At 34.2% G+C, this 20,124-nt stretch overlaps 3 protein-coding genes across 8 annotated transcripts; 1 reads left to right on the top strand and 2 right to left on the bottom strand.

Moving 5' to 3' along the window:
- Nucleotides 1–1,149: 1,149 nt before the first annotated feature.
- Nucleotides 1,150–10,353, bottom strand: LOC11417682 (elongation factor 1-alpha). Of its 6 annotated transcripts, XM_024769696.2 has the most exons (13): nt 10,070–10,352; nt 8,266–8,751; nt 7,337–8,177; nt 6,785–6,844; nt 6,213–6,280; nt 4,865–4,942; nt 4,358–4,435; nt 4,095–4,172; nt 3,193–3,764; nt 2,553–2,688; nt 2,401–2,469; nt 2,190–2,321; nt 1,150–1,548 (listed from the first exon to the last, which is right to left on the bottom strand). In XM_024769696.2, the coding sequence occupies exons 2-13, from the start codon at nt 8,719–8,721 to the stop codon at nt 1,432–1,434; spliced, it is 2,685 nt and encodes an 894-aa protein (XP_024625464.1). In that variant the 5' UTR covers nt 8,722–8,751; nt 10,070–10,352; the 3' UTR covers nt 1,150–1,431. The 6 variants fall into 6 exon arrangements, 5 of the variants coding, with proteins under 5 accessions (XP_024625464.1, XP_003592345.2, XP_024625483.1 ...); XM_003592297.4 differs by lacking the exon at nt 6,785–6,844; XM_024769715.2 differs by lacking the exons at nt 1,150–1,548; nt 2,190–2,321; nt 2,401–2,469; nt 2,553–2,688 and having other exon boundaries at nt 3,581–3,764; nt 4,865–4,965.
- A 4,898-nt stretch (nt 10,354–15,251) lies between these two features.
- On the top strand, nt 15,252–17,376 carry LOC11422845 (uncharacterized). Its single transcript, XM_003592294.4, has 4 exons — nt 15,252–15,672; nt 15,762–16,009; nt 16,643–16,865; nt 16,976–17,376. Exons 1-4 carry the CDS (start codon nt 15,412–15,414, stop codon nt 17,096–17,098), a joined length of 855 nt encoding a protein of 284 aa, XP_003592342.3. The 5' UTR covers nt 15,252–15,411; the 3' UTR covers nt 17,099–17,376.
- A 525-nt stretch (nt 17,377–17,901) lies between these two features.
- LOC11413151 (peroxidase 66) lies at nt 17,902–19,861 on the bottom strand. The gene is made up of 3 exons (XM_003592293.4): nt 19,566–19,861; nt 19,261–19,449; nt 17,902–18,800 (listed from the first exon to the last, which is right to left on the bottom strand). The coding sequence occupies exons 1-3, from the start codon at nt 19,779–19,781 to the stop codon at nt 18,237–18,239; spliced, it is 969 nt and encodes a 322-aa protein (XP_003592341.1). The 5' UTR covers nt 19,782–19,861; the 3' UTR covers nt 17,902–18,236.
- Nucleotides 19,862–20,124: the final 263 nt, after the last annotated feature.

Genomic DNA, 20,124 nt, shown 5'->3' with positions numbered 1-20,124 from the left:
TCCGCCCTTGTCTATGCAGATACCTGCAACATTGCTACCAATTACTAGTAGGTCGTATATATGCAAGCATATGAGAATCATACTTGATGTTGTAGCTTGCATATACACAACATATCCAAATGTGCATCTTGTGCATAGACCAACCTCTTGCACTTGCTAAGGAACCCACTAGCCTGCATGTTTCAGTCCTTGCCATTGGTGTATACCCTCTAAACTCTATCATTTGTACAATCCTCATCAGTTGCATTCCTTTCTTCATAACAAGGATCACTTAACAAAATATTCATCAATGGTGTGTTGGAGGTGTCTTATAGCATCATGGGTATGTTTGTACCACTCCAAACTTCTTCATGTACCTTCACCCCAAAATGAATGTAGTGTGTTTCTTTGCTTTAACATACATCTAACATCTATAGAATTGTTTGTTTTATTCCTTCTTTCATCCAATTTATTATGTTGTGGAGTGTATGGAACAGTGGACTTCATGTTGAATACATGATTTACACTAAAAGCTTTAAATGCTTTGGATGCATATTCATCACCTCCGTTAGTTCTCAACACCTTGATATTTCTGTCACTTTGATTCTCAACAAACACTTAACATCTTTTGAACAAATCAAACATTTTATCTTTTAAATTGATTAGATTAGATAAATCCACTGCTTTCTGTTGTATTCATCAATAAATGAAGTGAAATATTTGTTTCCAACTACTGATAGTACGTCAAAAGTTCCTTACACCTCAAAGTGATTTCTTCTATATTTAATCTAAAACTTTGATTTATGATTTTAGAAGATAATTTTATATAATTCAGATATTAAAATAAATTATAATATAATTTTTTAGGGATAGTTTCTTTACAAAAAAAATATAAATAGTTATTTATAAATTTTCTCCACAAACTGTTTTTGTTGTTCAAATAATGATCCCTCATCGTGGCATGTTAGCAGCTATGCATAAAACATCATAAAAACTGCATTATCCTAGAGGTTCTAATGATGTCACATAAGCATTTTTCTTGAGGTTGAATGATAGATCTCTAATTTGAGCTTTTGTTAACAGATACACCTATGTTGTTAATAGATATATAGATACATCATATATATCAACACTGGAAACACGCAAATGTGCCTATCAATATAGGAAACATCATATAAATGACTTCCTTTTTGTCGAAAAAACTAATTCAAAAATCTGAATCCTTGGTTGCATAACCGTCACCATCAATACTCTTTTATGCTCTTCAAATATAATAGCTAATAATTATAGAATATTTCAACATAAACTCAAGACTCTCCCAAACATGATGCACGTTGCCTTGGGATTAATAAACCTATTCACATTGGATTTCTTCAATATCTCAACTAAATGATTAATGCTTTGGTTAAAATATACTTTGTATAAAAAGAAAAAAAAACGGCTTTCCACAATCTAAAGAAAATAACTGAGCTGCTCCTCTTTCTTCCTTGAACCTCCTTCTCCATACAAATCATTCCACTCTCTCAACCTGTTCATCATTGATCCTTCTGCAGCAAAACTTGCAGCCACCTGCATTTAACATGCATCTATCAATTTCTATGCATAAAATTTAAGCTGGAAAAAGACAAGGTGTTCATTCTTCCATATGGGTGACATTGTTAAATAGTTAAGCTTGAATTCCTCAACACATGTGTAATTTGATCATTTACATTGAGAACAAAAAAAGAGGATTGAAGTTTGTATTTAATAGTAAACTAGACAGTGGGCCTTAATACTTGATTTGGGTGCAAATTAAGGCACCCAAATCAAGTGCTAAGGCCCTCTGTTTGAATAAACAGCTTAAATAAATGCTTAAGAGCTTATCATACAAATGCTAATGTATATGCTATTTTTATATCAAAAGATAAAATAAAGTAAAATTGTTTTCATATAAGCTATAAGTAACAAAGGTGAATGCTTGAATGCTCATACTGCTAACTTTTGCTAACAATTGTCAGATATCTATGCCTAGAGTCACCTTTAAGAAGAGCTTATCGAAATAAGCTGAAAACAGTTTATGGGGGTGTCAAAAGTTGTTACTATAAGTTCTACTAAATAGACTCATGTCCAACACACGTTATAAGTTCTACTAATAGTTAAGCTCAAATAAGCCAATAGAAAAAAGCCCTAACTTTAAATCAATAGAAGTAAACAGTTTAAGTCCAACACACCTTATTCTTTGCCTGTCTCATGTCTTCCATGTTCAAAGGCCGGAGGGAAATCACTTGATCTTCTATATCATCTTTGGCAGCATTGGAAGCATCTTCTAAGATTTCAACTTCTTCCAACTTTCTCTTCCTTTTCTGAAATAGATGGATTTTAATTAGATTTACAAAAAAATGGCGACTCTAACAAATAATATATTAGATTTTAAGTAGCTACCCTTTTTCTTTCTTTCTCATAATGTGTCAGCTCCTTAAGGGCGCAATATGCTGCAGTCGTGCACAAGTTCTGTTTACATAAATTAATGTCAATAGATTATCACCACAAAAGAAGTAGGTAACTAGAAATAGAGAATGACCAACAAAATGAACCTTAAGATCACTTCCACTATATCCTTCTGTCATAGTTGAAAGCTCTTTGAAGTCTATATCTTCATGTTTATCCTTAGCTAGAAGAGTTTTCAAGATAGTTTCCCTGTTTTCAGCAGAAGGAAGACCAACCATGATCCTGCTCGAGATTGCCATGAGCAGAAATGTCAATCATATATCTCAAAAACAATAGTCTAAATCATATCATGAAACCAAATCGTGCAGTGATAGGCCTAAGAGATGCGTCGCTCAGTCACAAAATTAAAGAGATGTAACTTGCACTTTTTTTTATAGGCAAACATTAGTAAATTAGTGGATTATGTTAGTTTCCAGAATTTGAACCCTGAAACTTCTGGTGAGTTTCCAGAATTGTTATTCTTGCACAGTTAACTGCAATTATTTATCTAACGGTAGACTCAATCTAGTGAACAATTTAATCATATTTTCAAAGGTTAAATTTTAGACCTTTACTTAAAACAAAATTTTACGTAATCTATGTTTATCAGAAACTTTTTTGTTTCTTATGATAACCTAACTAATCAATGAAGATGGTGAAGATAATGAATGCTTGTCCTTGTTCAAATGATTGCAATTGAGTAGAAGCAACAGGTGAACATGATTCATGGCAAATGTGTGGTTCTACCTTCGCTGAAACCGTCTTATAACTGCTTCATCAAGGTCAAATGGCATGTTGGTGGCAGCAAGAACAATAATTTTCTCATCAGGTTTTGACAATAGTCCATCCCAACGTGACATGAACTCGTTTTTCACCCTTCTTATTGAGTTGTTTTCATAAGAGCTAGACCGCCGCCCAAGCATGCTATCCACTTCATCGATGAAAATAATAGTTGGGGCAACCTCTGCTGCTAGTGAAAACAGAGCTCGGACGTTCTTTTCAGCTTGTCCGGACCACTTTGAATTGATGGTGGACGGAGAGACATTGATGAAACTTGCTCCAGATTCATTAGCAATTGCCTTTGCGAGCATTGTCTTTCCTGTACCAGGAGGTCCAAAAAGCAATACACCTTTACATGGCTTCAGAAGCCCATCGCCTTTGAATAGATATGGTCTTCTAAGGGGAAGCATAACCGCTTCTTGAAGTGATTCTTTAATATCATCCAAAGCACCAATATCTGAAAAAGTCACTTCTATCTCATTTGCAGGGATAAGCTCTTGTCTTATGCATTCCTCAAAGGCATTGTCAGGATGAAGTTTCTGCAAGCATGCATAAATTAACAGCAATACAAAACAAACAGAAACAAGTTAAACATAAAGGTGCAATACACACACACACAGACACACACACACACTGGAGAGAAGAAGAAAAGAAGGAGGATATGGTATCCTTCACAAAAAAAAAATATATATATATATATATATATATATGGAAAGGAACAGCTGAAACAAAAGTTTATCAATCCACGCTACTGTTCAACCCTGCTACATATATTTGCGTTCTCCACCATAAGTTAAAACGTGGTAGCATACCAAATGTACACTATGTTCAAAATATCATATATGCTAAACTAGAGATAATGAACAAACCTTGATTGCATCTTGGAACTTGGCTGACAAGTCCAGCTTAAATTGTTGCGCCTCAGTAGATACACATTTGTATTCTTCCTGAAAATAATGAAGCATGAACCCTAGTGTTTTCAATTAACAAAGTCAAAATGTTGCTCTTAAAAGTAAAATTAATAAGAATCTGTGCCTCAAATGTACACTATGTTCAAACGTGGTAGCCTACCTACCAAATGTACACTATGTTCAAAATATCATATATGCTAAACTAGAGATAATGAACAAACCTCGATTGCATCTTGGAACTTGGCTGACAAGTCCAGCTTAAATTGTTGCGCCTCAGTAGACACAAGTTTGTAATCTTCCTGAAAATAATGAAGCATCAACCCTAGTGTTTTCAATTAACAAATGTTGCTCTTAAAAGTAAAATTAATAAGAAGCTGATAACACTACCAGGTAGAAGTCACATTCATGTAATAAAAAAGAAACTTGTTATAATAAAGAGGAAATACAACATGGAACATAAAAAACTTTGAATGCAACAAGGCTGCCCAATCTCTCGACAAATCATAAACAACAACTCCCATATAACAACCATGTGTAGAACATCAAAGATCCAGGAAAAAAAAGTATGGTAGTGAGTTTAGGGGACAGAGACGTTCTAGAAAATGAAAGCATTTTCTTAACCAGGTAAACGTACATACACTACACCCAATGACATAAACGTGGTAACATACCAAATGTACACTATGTTCAAAATATCATATATGCTAAACTAGAGATAATGAACAAACCTTGATTGCATCTTGGAACTTGGCAAACAAGTCCAGCTTAAATTGTTGCACCTCAGTAGATACACGTTTACATTCTTCCTGAAAATAATGAAGCATGAACCCTAGTGTTTTCAATTAACAAAGTCAAAATGTTGCTCTTAAAGTAAAATTAATAAGAATCTGATTACACTACCAGGTAGAAGTCACATTCATGTAATAAAAAAGGAACTTGTTATAATATAGAGGAGATACAACATGGACCATAAAAAACTTTGAATGCAACAAGGCTGCTCAATCTCTCGACAAATCATAAACAACAACTCCCATATAACAACCGTGTGCAGAACATCAAAGATCCAGGGAAAAAAATATGGTAGTGAGTTTAGGGGACAGAGACATTCTTGAAGATGAAAGCATTTTCCTAACAAGGTAAACATACATACACTACACCAATGACATGAAATTTGAAAACGTCATAAGAAAAGAAAAAGGACAGGAAATTTGAGGTTAGATACCAATACCTTCTTAACAAATCAACAAAAATTCCCAATAAGGAGATCCCAAAAAAAAAAAAAAAAAAAAACCAGCGGAATGTAAGAGCCCTAAAAGCAAATCTGAGGCCAATAAATTGCTAAACATTCATTAGGTAATCCTATTGAAGTACATCTATTTGGTCAAAATAATTACCGATGGACATATATGATGCCTCAAGAAGGAACCTTTTCGGTAATTAGGAAAGTGAATTAGAAACTAAAATCTTGGGCATGTATAATGCCAGGAAGATTTTGGAAGTACACCCAGCATTCCAAATCTTCGGTAGTTTTAATATTTCATTTTTGTTTCAGAACAATGAGTGTTATAGAAAATCAAATTATTATTAACTTTTGTTTTCTAACTATACCCCTAAATATAATGAAGATGGATTATATTTATGAGATTGTTTATAGTGAAGTTCATTTCGTCTTTTCAATGAAAATTGAGAATTTATAAAATAAATTCATTCTTAGATGGAGGAAGTACTTTAGCAGGGGAAAATCAAACGCAAATACTTTGGATGGATGGGAAATAAGGGGATGAAAATAAAAACGACATCCTTCAATCGAGAGGGCTGAAGTATTTCACTTTTGCGCAGCCTTTAGCTAATGTGCTTATGTGAGTAGGATGTTAGCGTTGCACTAGAGCTGGTTATTAACTAAACATGAGAAACGATCAGGATAGCCTGTCTTTCTTTAAAATTTAGATTCACAAGTCCTCATCTAGGCATATAAGTGCATATAAGAAAGATAAAATATTTTGAGGTAATGAACATCTTGTAATTCTTTTATATTACATAATCAGTTTTAGAGGTAGTGGTGTAACAGAAGAATACCATCAGCATTTTATTTTGACGCTGTAACTCCATGCATAATGACTCAAGCTTATCTCTGCCAGCAAGAGCTACAAAAAGAAAGGAAACAGTCGATGAACAAAAATTAGATACAGATTAAGCGCTGCCAGATATTCAATATTCCAAAAAAGTGTTAAAAATATATCATTTTCCGAAACACTCCATCCTATCCCAAATTAATATAAGTAAAAAAAGATTGTTATCATGTTTAGATGATCGGTTAAAAAAATAGCTTGTTGATACACTTATTAGTATAAGAGGCAATACATGTAGATTTCCATTAGAATTTAGAAGATAGCATATTCAAGTGCCCAATAACAAAGCTAATTGCTTGTTAAAGTGAAAATCCCTTGAATATCCTAGTATTAAATTACAGTGGTGTGAAATATGAAGTCCAGTAATTTGATCAGAAATATTAAAGTAATGCTAGTAACATGAAGGGTATGATTGGAAGAAAAATACTGCACCAAAACCATGCATTTCTTTTAAATATAGGTATAGATTAATAATTAAAAATAAACATATACTAGTAACATGACACCCGTTAGACCTACTTGAACAGGTACCTCCCCCTGTTTCAATGTCCTGTTCCTTGTAACAGCCAGGGTAAATAGCTGCAAGTTAAGTTTTAGACAAGAATAGCAAATGATCAGAGCATTATGCAAGTGACATTCAAAAATGCTCCTGACATTCTCGGCCAACTATATTGCCTAGAACAATCAGAGACATGATCCAGCAAAAACTTAAAATATCACACCAAGGAATCAATAAACACACAAATAAAGAGTTGATATTCAAAACAAAATCAGCAGGTCCAGAAACTCGCTGCTAGCAAAATCCAAGTGTTCACACTAGACACTAATTAGAACATAAAACGAACAAAATAAATAGCTATTCCACCATTTATCTAGAACCCAATTCTGGGAAGAAGAAAAAACTGTGATATAATGGTGCAGACTTCACACTTAATCTGCAAAACAAGTTTACTAGAGGAGAAATAGAAATACTAAGGACCAAAGACTATTTATGGTAATAACAACGATAGATTTCGCTAGATAGATCATCTTGCACAGTTCATTTTTTCAATATCGACTTAGTGATTTTACCTCCTGCAGCAGGATCCTTCTTCTTCACAGCCTTGATGACTCCAACAGCCACAGTTTGATGCCAGTCTCTGACAACAAAACGGCCGAGTGGAGGATATAGAGAGAAAGGCTCTACCACCATAGGCTTGGTGGGAATCATCTTAATAATACCAGTATCACCACTCATCAAAAATTTGGGCTCCCTCTCAATTTCCTCACCAGAACACCTGTCAACCTTGGAAATAAGCTCAGCAAACTTGACAGCAATGTGGGAGGTGTGGCAGTCAAGAACAGGTGTGTAGCCATTTCGAATCTGGCCAGGGTGATTCGTAATGATAACAAGAGATGTAAAGTGAGCGGCCTCTACCGCTGGGTCACCCTCGGAGTTTGAGGCAACATAACCTTGCTTGAGATCCCTAGCAGCAACGTTAACATTAAATCCCACAATGTCACCAGGAAGGGCCTCACCGATAGCTTCATGGTGCATCTCCACAGACTTCACTTCAGCTTGCAGCCCAGTTGCGGCAAAAGTCAGCACCATTCCAGGGTTCAAGGAACCAGTCTCAACACGTCCCACAGGCACAGTTCCGATTCCTCCAATCTTGTAGACATCCTGAAGTGGTATTCTGAGAGGCTTGTCTGATGGCCTCATAGGCTCGTTGATTTGGTCAATAGCTTCAAGAAGGGTTGGACCCTTGTACCAATCAAGATTAGTAGAGCGCTCAATCAAGTTATCTCCCTCAAAACCAGAGATGGGAACAATTGGAATAAGTTTATAGCCAACCTTATTCAAACAGGGTAAAACTTGCCTCACAATTTCTACATACCTATCCCTAGAGTATTTAGGTGTAGTGGCATCCATCTGTCGGGGTAGATGATAATTAGTACTTATATAAATGAATTATAAAAATAATCAAATACAATCTTAAAGGGGCGGAAAATATAAATACCTTGTTGCAGCAGCAGATCATTTGATTCACACCAAGAGTGAAGGCAAGAAGAGCATGTTCACGGGTCTGACCATTCATACCGGCTTCAAAACCACCAGTAGTGGAATCAATGACGAGAACAGCACAGTCAGCTTGGGACGTTCCGGTGATCATGTTCTTAATGAAATCCCTGTGTCCGGGGGCATCAATGACAGTGCAGTTGTACTTGTTTGTCTCAAACTTCGACAGGGTAATGTCAATTGTAACACCTCTTTCACGTTCAGCCTTGAGCTTGTCAAGCACCCAAGCATACTTGAATGAACGCTTGTTCATCTTAGCAGCTTCTTTCTCAAGACTCTCAATGACACTCTTGTGAATACATCCAAGTTTGTGGATCAAATGACCAGTAGTGGTTGACTTCCCGGAGTCCACATGACCAATAACCACAATGTTAATACGAACCTTTTTCTTAGCCATTAGTCCTTAAACTTGAAATCACAAAAATATCTGCCAATTCAACACAGAAAGTAACAAGACATAAGTAAAATAAATAAATATCAGCATTTAACAATAAAATAAAATAAAATACTAGCAACAACACAATAACATTCTGACAGGTGGAAAAAATGCACAATCAAATGACAACAATACAGCATGGAATTGAGTGTTTCAGAACATCAAACAGGCACAATGTGGGTCTGGGTTAATCTACCCTCCATTTGTTGAGAGACAGACCATAGTCACATAATTAGCAATTCGTGTTGGTACCTGGTACGGGTTCGGGTTCGTGGTGCGCAACATGTGAAGAATTCGGTACGTATGGGGTATAAATCTTCGGTACGCGTCGGTTCGTAGTATCGGTACAACCTAATTGAATAGTAAGATATCAATAGTTTCTTAAGATTTTTTTTTTTTTACCAAATGTGAGTCTTTCCAACTCCGCTCTGGAATTCAAATCTCTTCGTATTTAATTAGTTAAATTAATTAATAGTGCGAAAAAGTAGAAGGACTAGTCAGCTGCAAAAAAACTAGGTACCAAAATCTTTTTTTATATTCACTTTTTCCTTTTTTTTATCAATATTATTTTGCAAGAGACATTCTCTTTCTCCATGCTTCAAAGAGATTTTATGCAAAATTTATTTGCACCGCCGAAGGTTTTCTTTTATCATTCATCTCCTACTCAACTTATCTTCCTCTTTCTTTGATCTTCACTTATCTCGGTTCCACAATTTCGAGAAATTATAGGGGGGATTTATGCGAACCAATTTGCAAAAGTACCACTACCATGTACCAATTCACGGTTCCCAGACACTGCTAAATTAGTGGAACCTACACTTATTAAAATGGCCCAGTGTTGAAATTGGGGCCTAACACATCCTTACAAAACCGGTTCGTAAAGTGAAGAGTGCCTCCTCTTTATAAACTTTAGTAGGAATTTATGCGAACCAAGTTGAAAAAGCACCACTACCATGTACCAATTCACGGTTTCCGGACATTGATAAATTAGTGGAACCTACACTTACTAAAATGGCCCTGTGTTGAAATTGGGGTCTAACTCATCCTCTTTATAAACTTTTATCAAGAGTTTTATCTATCTGACGTTGGACTTGGGTTTTTCCCAATACCCAGTTGTGTATATCTCTCTCGTAAATAGACAAACAAACAAGGCTACAACTAATTTATCAGCATTGTGTCTAACTCAAAAACAAAAATGTACGTACATTATTAACATTCTGCTTTTTCTATTATACGATGAAATCATCAAATAATACAAAAAGATAAACCCAAGAATAGATGAATTAGAAACGAAATAGGATGAGTTTACCTTGAAAGCAGGTGCATTGAAACCCTAGGCACAACAGAGAAGAGAAAGATTGAAGAAACAAGATTAGTGATGATAACCATTTTAATTAATAGTGAATAGACTGATAATAATGAATGGGTTGAGAATGCTTTCAGAAGAGTAGAGATTTTCTAGTGAATGAATCGTTATTGCCCGGAAAAAACGGGGTTAGTTCGTTGATCTTATTTATTCTCACAGATACAGATTCTCTCAAATGTCCATTGACTTTCTTTTTCTTTTTTCAAGGAATGTGTTTTGGTTAGTCTTTTTTTATTCTCAAATGTGTTTTTGTTTGGTCAATTTAATTTAGAAAATTAGAAGGAAAAAATATATACTTTTGAAAATGCATTTGCAATTTTGATACATCAAGAATGTATATATAGTGACAATATCTCATCAAATAAAAATATTGAAATTGTTATTTTGAACGTATGACGACAAGTTCGAGGATAAAGTTATTTTAATCTTTTAGATAATTTGTATCTGAAACGAAAAGTTGTGATGTCGTTTAGTGAGGAAGAAGAATTTTAGTTTTTATCTTGTTTTCTATCTTTAGCTTGTCATGTCCCTACAACAGTTTTACAATCGAACATTATATAACTGTTGTTGTCGTGTCATGAAGTGTCAAGAAATTTCATTTTAAGGAAATAGGATAATTCCCCCAAATCTTTCATCTCAAACTCAGACATCATGATATAGGTGAAACATAGACCAAACTTTTGCACTTGCTAAGGAAACCGTTAATGTGCATGTTTCAGTCCTTGCCAGTTGTGCATACACTTATCAATAGTCTAAGTCAAGTCTTTGAAGAAATCTTCTTGCAATCAGCACATGATGATTAACTTATCTTGCATTTGCAGCTTTGCATACTTATATTTTTAGTACATGATGATTTATTGGTTAAAGAAAGTAAACCAAGGCCTTAATACTGGTAACCATACTATCACTCATAAACCTCTTGGTTCTAGCACCACTAAAATAAAGTAAAATTTGCGAAAAACAACACCCTAGATATTTAATATAAGTCCAACGATGTATAAGATCAAGTGTAAATGACAAAGAACTAACAACTCAACATTAATTAACTTAAGAACCTCAATACAATCTACAAAGTGATTATACAACACAAAGACCAATGAGTAGTGACCATGCTCACTTGAGATCAAACATTCAGGAATTTCTTCGAAGGCATTCACAATGGACATAAACATATTAATGTGAAGCATGTAAAACCTATTAGTATACATGGCCAATTTTATCTACAAAATATTGTCAATTAATTAATTTTAGAACAAGTAGCAACAAGTCTCTTACTACAACCAAGGGTACAAAAGTTATTATACAATGTTTTAGCTTGATGTAATGATTAAGAATAGTAATTGAAATAGTTATTATGCTATATATAATTTGATTTTGATGAAATAATTACTGCATGTTATATGTTAGAGATTGAATATGTTTTTGGCTATTGATGTAATATTACTTGCACTTTTACCTTTGAAACTTAATTTGCAGTAGCTATACGTAAATGTGACAGCTTAATATAAATAGTAGATGAAACACTATATGCTTTGGTTAAAGGTATGATGAATAAGAGCTAGGTCTTACCTGAAAGTGTGAATGTTAACTATTACTTAATCTATCATTGTTTATTGTAATCCACAAATTTGTGTTTGTAGGGTTGTTCAGATTAGGGAACTTTCATCCTATTTAAGCAAAATGCCTAATGATTGAATCTAATATATCAATTCTCCCAACTATGTTTGAATTGTGGTGTCTAACATATGTTAGATATGAAATTACTGTTGTGCTTTGATGATTTTTTCTCTGATGACTTCCAAAGCAAAGTCAACCAAATCACCCTATTCTGTGACTTCACTATGTGAAGCATTTCGCAATCATTTAGCCTAGCTCGTTTGTCTTGTTCTATGAGTTTAGCCTTGCTCGCAATTAGACCATTTACAATGGACATGTTGAAGAGAAAAAAAAAATCAACTGTTGAATTGGTGCAATGGTATGTTGAATAGGTTGTTGAAAAACATGTGGATTGTAGGTAGGAGGTTGAATTTGTTCAACACGTTGAATGAAGAGATAGTGGGGGAGAGGGTGTGGGGGCTAATTATTCCATGTTGGTTGAATTTGATACACTTGGCAAAATTCTATTGGTTGTTGTGATTTTCAGATTTTTATTTCATCCTAATTATTTGAGGTCAATTATTCATAGTAAATTATTATTTTTTTTTATATTTTCTAACCAAAAATCTTTTTTTTTTTGTTTATAAATAGAAACTTTGTTTATTTGATTTGGATACAAGAAAAATCGATATTTTTTCCTCTTAATTTTTCTATTTAGCCTCCAATAAACTCTTGTTTGTAGCTCTAAACATCTTTTTAGTGAGGCTAAAATATGTTTTTGGTCCCTGCAAATATAGCGAATTTGAGTTTTGGCACCCGGTAAAAAAAAAAATTAAAATCAATCCCCGTAAATTTTTTTGTTTTTTAAAAAGGTCCTGGACCCACACTCCTACTGATTTGGCAGTTTTTTGTTTATGTGGCAGATGCTGACGGTGCAAATACATATTAGAAAATGTTTTTATGTTATTTTTAATATTAATTAAAATAGAAACATAGAAAGTGAAATTAGGGCTCCTATTCTTCATCTTCTTCTTTCTCAATCTCACTATCTTCCTCAATCTTCCAGAACCCATGGTTACCTCATCGGTTTCATAGACTCAAGCATCTAAGAATTTTTCTTTTACGCCCTCTGTGAACAAGTTCTGAGCAATCTATTTAGATCTACATCACATTCGTTAGCAGCAAACTTCTTATGTATCTATCACTACATAAGATTTAAAACTAACCAGCCTCTGTTATTGTTTATGTGTTTGTTGAAGCTGTTAAGGAGGAAGGTTACTCTTTTTATGTCTTTTTTTATCAGTGAGTTGAAAGGGGTTTTCATTCTCTCTTCACCCATCATAAAGTTCTCACTCTTCGTAATCAAACCCATGGCAAATAATGGATTGATAAGCAAGGAAAGTGTGTTTATTCCAATTGGAACATTGATCAAAATTTGATTCTAATTAGTGGGTGGATTAAATATGGAACAAACAGTGTTGTTGGGAGAAACCAAAAATGTGATTCATATTGAGGTAAAATTGTTGATTACTTTAATGAGCATTGCTCATTTAATCCTCCATGTGATGCAGCTCCATGCAGAAATCATTACAACTACATGAACAAAATACTTAATAAATGGATTGACGCTTATGACGGCGCTAAGCGTATGCAACAAAGCGGGTGATCGAAGATTGATGTATTGGCAAAAGCACATGAATTATATTCAAGTGGTAAGAGTGAACATTTCATTTTAATATCAGGATGGTTTGTTGTCCGTGATCAACCACGTTATGATAGTCAGGTAGGAGGAAATACTGGCTCTGGAAGTAGTGGATCTAAGAGAGCCCACAAGAGTGATGCAAGTGATTCCAACTCCGTAGGATCTAGTTCTTGCCCAATGGGGAGGGATGCAGCTAAAAAAAGGTGAAAAGAAAAGCAAGGGCGCAACCTTGGAATCAGTCAATGAAGAGTGGAATGAATTCAAACAATGTAAGGAGAAAAAGTTGGAACAATTGGACAAAATAGTCATGAGGCAAGAGGAGGGTAACCAATTGTTGAGAGAAAGTACTGATGCTAAGAAGATGAAGATGTTTGTGAAGTTAAGTTCAAAGGAGCATCTCGATGACCGGAGCAAAGAATTGGGTCGCGATTTATTTGAAAATTAAATGTTGTTAAGTTGTTGTTTGTATTTTGTCACTTTATGCCTTATCTAGGGTGAAGATCCTCTCTATTTGATAAAATAAATGGAGTTTTGCAAGTTGGAGAGAGATAGATACAAAAAATAGATGGTGGGTCCCAGCATCGTTAATTATATTTTATTTTTTTCAAGATTTTATGTGTCTTTATCTCTCCAAATTGAAGAAATGGAGAAACACATAAATGGAGAGGATCCTAACCCCCTTATCTATTATTTAACTCCATTGCATTATTTGTTTGGAATCCGTCTATTTCAATATGATTTCTATCCTTATCTATTATTTAACTATGTTGGTTGTATCTTAGACCATTGCTGTTACACATTACATAAGGCTGTGCCATACGAGTACTTTACGAAAATGTCATTCGGCAGTTAACTGCCGAAGTTTTAGTAAACCGGCGAAAGTAAACTGCCGAGGAAAACTTCGATAGTTAACTGCAGAGGAAAACTTCGATAGTTAACTGCCGAGGAAATCCCAAAGTTCCTTCGGCAGTTAACTGCCGACGAAAAAACGAAAAAAAAAAAAAAAAAAAACCTCAGCATTAAGTGCCGAAAAACTTATAATCTTTTTTTCAGATTCTCTTGACTTTCAATTCCACACTTGGAAATATTAAAAACTTACTATCTCATGATTTCATTCAAGATAAATATAAATAATGCAAACTTACTACTAACACTATATTATATAGAAAGAAACGTGTAATGCACTAATGCTACATATGCAATTATGTATAATTAAACATGAAAGATGTTTTTTGGTTACAAAACATGAAAGATGTTAAGCCTATTGTGATTAGTAGAATTATTTATTTGCTTTCACAAAAACTAATGAAGAATTGCTCCTTTTGATGGGGTGATAATATTGTCTTTGTCCAATATGGTCCACTGTATACTACTCCCTTCGGTTTTTATTATAAGAAAAAGTTGACTTTTTACGTTTATAGAATAATTAATGTATCTTATTGTAAATATAGACTAGATACATCACCTATACAATAAACCAAAAAAGTTAATTGTTTCTTATAATAAGGACCGGAGGTAATATATTGTATCAAAATGGCAAGTACATTATTTCTAAAATATGTAAGAAACACTTCAGTGCAATGTGGAATTGAAAGTCAAGAGAATCTTGAAGAAAAAAAATTATAAGTTCATCGAGGTTTTTTTTTTCATTTTTTCGTCGGCAGTTAATTGTCGTCGAAGGAATTTCGGGATTTCCTCGGCAGTTAACTGCCGAAGAGCATTTTCGTAAAGTACTCGTGTGACACATCCTTATGTAACGTGTAAACAACAATTTTCTGTATCTTATCACTTGAAATAGGCGGATTCCAAACAAATAATGCAATGGAATCTGCTGTTTGACTAGATTGAAATGGAATCCGTCCATTTCAATATGATTTCTATCCCTATCTACTAGTAAATTCACTACATTGCATTATTTGTTTGGAGTCGAACCATTCTTCCATTGATACACCAATACCAAAAATCTCATATTAATAAAAAAATATCAATGGATCCTTCAAAATTTCGTTTTGATATCGAAGCTTATAAAAGGAAGTCTGAAATCGAAGAGAGATATATCCTGAACCGGTTCAGGGAGCGACGAAAGCAAATAGAGGAAGGATACACACCTCGTAGGGAGGAAGAGAGCGTAGGGAGGAAGAGAAAAATGGGAGAGAGAAAAGAAACAACAACCGACCCAAAATGGCCTTCCATCAAACCCAAAAACAATCTTCACATCACTCGCTTACGAGATTTCGATCTCTTCACGGTTACTATTCAACCCTTCTTCTTTTTCTTTTGCCAATTTTATTTGTGAATTATTCTTATTTTGATGATTTTTTTCATTCAAGAATTCAGGTTCAGAATTTCTTCTCACCTTATGAATCAAAAGCATTCATTGAAACTGCTGAGGGAATTGGTTTTACTCATCAAGGAAGCTTAGGTCCAGCTAAAGGTGAAGCTTATAGAGATAACGATCGAATTTCTGTGAATGATCCTGTTCTTGCTGATTCTATTTGGGATTCTGGACTTAACAAGCTTTTTTCTGATATAAGAATTCGAGGGAAAGCTGCTGTAGGTTTGAATCCAAATATTAGATTATATAGGTTAGTTTTTTTGTTGCTCTCTCTCTCTGATACAATAGATTCTTGTATAGTTGTATAAGAACCTGTTTGGATTAATTTAGTTCAGCTTATATACTGATTTGAACTATTTACTTAATCTTTTGTTATAGAAATAGCTTATGTGTAAGCACTTATATGATAAGTGTTTTTGCTATAAATGTTTAGTTAAGGGTCTGTTTGGATTGACTTGTTTGGGTTTATAAATTTTCTGAGACTGTTCAGGAGAACATATGAAAACAGTGTATAACATTATTCATAAGCTGTTTTCAGCTTATTTTCATAAATTCTCCAAGATAGCTTATGAAAACAGCTTGTAGCTTATACAAAAATATTTGTAGTCTATTTTATCCTTTCCTATATAAATAGTTTATACATAAGGGCTTATCATGATAAGTGTTTGTGTTATAAGCTACAAATAAGCTATTTATCCAAACAGGGGTTAAGTTGTTTATGCAAACAAGGTCTAAGTTTTCAGAATTCCATAGCTTTTCTTGAAACATTGCATATTCATTTATGCTGTCTTCTTAATCAATTGAAAACACTTGATATCTTTAAATTTGGTTTTCTCAGAAAAAATTATATCGCCTTCACTAATTGTCATGCATTGTATTTCAGGTACAAAGTTGGTCAACGGTTTGGACGACATATTGACGAGAGTAATGATCTTGGAGATGGAAAAAGAACTCGTTATACTTTGCTAGTTTATTTGAGTGGCGGACCTGGTGAAGTTAAATCAAAGGCTAAAAATGATTCCAGTAAACCTACAGATTCATCTGTTGATCGTTTAGTTGGAGGAGAAACAGTCTTCTATGGTTCAAGAAATAGCATTGTGGCTGAGGTAGATTTTTCATTTTATTTTAGTGAAATATCAGTTGATGTTGCTTAATGCAAGTTTTGGGATGTCACTATTTGCTTGCTTTGGGTGTTGATACAATTTTGATTTCACAGGTTGCTCCCATTGAAGGGATGGCACTCTTGCACATTCATGGAGATAAATGCTTGTTACACGAAGCCAGAAATGTTACCAAGGGTGTAAAATATGTCTTTCGTTCGGATGTTGTGTTTGCTTGAGGAGTAGTTAATGTCTTGTATCAAATTGTCTGGTATATTCTTTATCTGAAGGCTTATTCGTTAGCTCATAACATGAAAAGTTTTGTATTGTTTAGATCTTCGATGTTGTAAAATACTATGTTTGCAATTCTATGCTGCAGATAATTTACTGTTATATATAAACAAAATTGGGAAATTTTGCTGAATAACTCAAATGAAAAATCTGGTTACTTAAATCAGATGTACATTATTAAAAAGGGCAGTCTAGTATTATAATATAAAATTCTCGCTACTCAGAACATTATATGAGCATTTATGTATTTTTCCGTTATATAGGAATTACTTTTATGGATACTTCAAGTTGAATATCATAGGAAGCTGCTGTCTTTTTTTACCCCTATGAAAAGTAATGATGATATTTTTGTTATTTATGGATATCTGTTTGTAGGGATGTTTCTTGCTTGTTGATCCATCGCATCTACAATATCTCGTTCTTTAATGTTATTGCTCAATTAGGATTTCACATTTTGCTAACACTTGTGAAATTTCTAATGTTGCTGCCTCTTGCGTCATGGTTAGGTTAAAGTTTATAGAACGTAATTAGGTTAGTTCCATTTACCATACCCTGAACACTGCAAGACATTTTCCAACATGAAATTCCTGTAGATTTTAAACTACTGCAAACATTTTTAATCACTCTTCTCAAGTGTAAGACATCATTAAGCCGAGCCTTGACTAGAACTTCTCAAAATCTTGTTTGCAATTTGAAATACACATATTGTATGAATTCTGCATAGTCTTTAAGTTTTGGGGGCAAACATTAGTTTGTACACACGTAATCATTCATAGAATTAAAGTGGCCCGAAGGCCGTCAACATGGAATAGAAAGCTGAATTACAAGTTCTTAACCCTTGATAAAAAAATGAAAGAAGCAAAACTAATTTGATGTCGATTTAATATTCGGAAAACAATATTAGAACACCTCATGCTATTGTGCACAAATGAACAATGTTCATTTACCATTCTTGATATGAGGTATACAAGCATAATTACATTTATTTCAACATGAGTGGTAACAAGATCATTATGATAATATCGTATATAATTGTAGTGGTGCAAAGACAAAAAACACTCACGGCAAATTTGTCTCTAATGTTTCTCAATTCACAACCCTGCAATTAAGTCTCACTTCTCCATTATCGGAGCCTCTTAGATTTCCGAGTTTCAACATTGAAGCTGCAAACTCTTTGAAAAACAAACTCTGGTCTCTTGCAAATGCTTCAACAATCCATCTAGTTCTGTAATCACCAACAAGTGACTGGTCGGAAGAAAACACACCTTTTCCAGCCAGCAGTTGTTTGTAATAGTCATTATCAAACACTGATGCTGTTGAGTCCAGGAACTGTCCTGCGTTTTGATTGTTGTTTGGTTTTGGACACTTATTTTTTAGGTCTAGTGCAAATTCAGTGTTCAATCGTGGGTCAGTGTCATGAACAGAACTGAAATTATGTAGACGAGCCTCAAAGGAAGAACAATGTGAGAAACCCAGAGTGTGTCCTCCAGATAAAGTCACCATATCTTTAACTCCCAACCCTCTCTTAGCAAAGCTCTGAATGAGTTGGCCTACATTCAAGGTTGGGGCCGGTAAGTTGGCGGTATCAGATGCCTTTGATACCCTTCCATCTTTCCGTCCTTTTAGTACTTTCCAATATGGACCTCCAGACTGTCAGAACAAATAGGGAGTGTTAATAAATAATTTATAAATATCAATACCCAGTATACTAAATAGCTTAGATAAAATTTCTTTGGTACTCAAGTTTCGCATTTCTTAGTAGTGAGTGTTCATATTGCATATAGAAATTATAAATATGTCGTTTTGAATGTATTTCTTAGTAGCGAGTGTTCATATTGCATATAGAAATTATAAATATGTCGTTTTGAATGTATTTCTTAGTAGCGAGTGTTCATATTGCATATAGAAATTATAAATGCGTCGTTTTGAATTTCTAAGTATTATTAGCTAAATCTATATTAAGTGACTTGAATTCTTCTATGAAATGTTTTACGAGATCACCATACATATCTACTCTACATAGGCATATAGGATACATTTATTGGATAAAATGGCTTCCTAGAAGTATCAAGATTGTAGCAGGTCTAAACTAGTTTTAGATAGATATTACCATGGCAACCACATCTCTTGCTAAAAGAGCAAGTATATCAGCACAAGAAACAACGCCTGGGCAAGCCAATTCAAGCTTTGCTTTAGCTTCATCAATCACATAGAATGATCGAACTGAGATATTAGGAGGGCCGTCTTTCTCTGCTTGGTTAGTGGCAGTTGAGTCCAGCAACACTGATGCATCACATCCCTATCATTGAACATTAATCATTAGAAGATTACAAACCCATTGGTAAAAAAAACTATACATAGCATATATGTGTGTGAGTGTGTGTTTTAAATGAGAGATTGAGCGATCATACTTACCCTTATGAAACAGTCATGGAAGAACATCCTCAAAATACGGGCTGGGACTTTTGGATCATGGATAGAAGCAGTTAGAACCGTCTCTGAAATGATTTTGTCCAATTGTGGACATGTTTGGTCATAGTAATGGGCATGAAGTTCAGCTTTGGATAATGCAAATATTGTAAAGAGGAGGAAAAGGATTGGAAAGGTGTTTTGTGCTGGCAGAGGAGCCATTTGATAAACCAGGTAATAGCTTGAGAACTGTAAAATGAGGATTGGATGAGAACTTCATGGAAAGATGTATTAGGGTATATATAGAACTGAGGTGATCCATTTCAGCAAATAAAATACATGCTTAACTCAGATTATTGTACTTTGAAGCCACTCAAAGTTTGGAATATTAGCCTAGAAGTACAGAATTTGGAGTTCCCTTTGTTCTGCTTTAGGACCTTGCTAGTATATCAATCCACCAAGACTCATGCCTTCAGTAATAATCAACTAAAAGTACAGAACAATTTGATAGCGACTATGTCAAGGGCTTCATAATTGAGGCTGTCAAGGTTTTATTTTCCTTGTA

Source organism: Medicago truncatula, chromosome 1 (assembly GCF_003473485.1).
Source record: "Medicago truncatula cultivar Jemalong A17 chromosome 1, MtrunA17r5.0-ANR, whole genome shotgun sequence".
Classification (NCBI taxonomy): Eukaryota; Viridiplantae; Streptophyta; class Magnoliopsida; order Fabales; family Fabaceae; genus Medicago; species Medicago truncatula.
This window is presented reverse-complemented; position numbering and strand designations above follow the sequence as displayed.

Excerpts from the sequence above, each read along its gene's own strand:
- LOC11413151 (XM_003592293.4), bottom strand. The coding sequence starts at position 19,781 with ATGGCTCCTCTGCCAGCACAAAACACCTTTCCAATCCTTTTCCTCCTC. Across the intron at positions 19,450-19,565 it reads TCCATGACTGTTTCATAAGG|GGATGTGATGCATCAGTGTT; the intron begins GTAAGTATGATC and ends GTTCAATGATAG. Across the intron at positions 18,801-19,260 it reads CAAGAGATGTGGTTGCCATG|TCTGGAGGTCCATATTGGAA; the intron begins GTAATATCTATC and ends TTGTTCTGACAG.
- LOC11417682 (XM_024769696.2), bottom strand. The coding sequence starts at position 8,721 with ATGGCTAAGAAAAAGGTTCGTATTAACATTGTGGTTATTGGTCATGTG. Across the intron at positions 4,436-4,864 it reads AGTTCCAAGATGCAATCAAG|GAAGATTACAAACTTGTGTC; the intron begins GTTTGTTCATTA and ends CATTATTTTCAG. Across the intron at positions 2,322-2,400 it reads ATGAGAAAGAAAGAAAAAGG|AAAAGGAAGAGAAAGTTGGA; the intron begins GTAGCTACTTAA and ends CATCTATTTCAG.
- LOC11422845 (XM_003592294.4), top strand. The coding sequence starts at position 15,412 with ATGGATCCTTCAAAATTTCGTTTTGATATCGAAGCTTATAAAAGGAAG. Across the intron at positions 16,010-16,642 it reads CCAAATATTAGATTATATAG|GTACAAAGTTGGTCAACGGT; the intron begins GTTAGTTTTTTT and ends ATTGTATTTCAG. Across the intron at positions 16,866-16,975 it reads GAAATAGCATTGTGGCTGAG|GTTGCTCCCATTGAAGGGAT; the intron begins GTAGATTTTTCA and ends TTGATTTCACAG.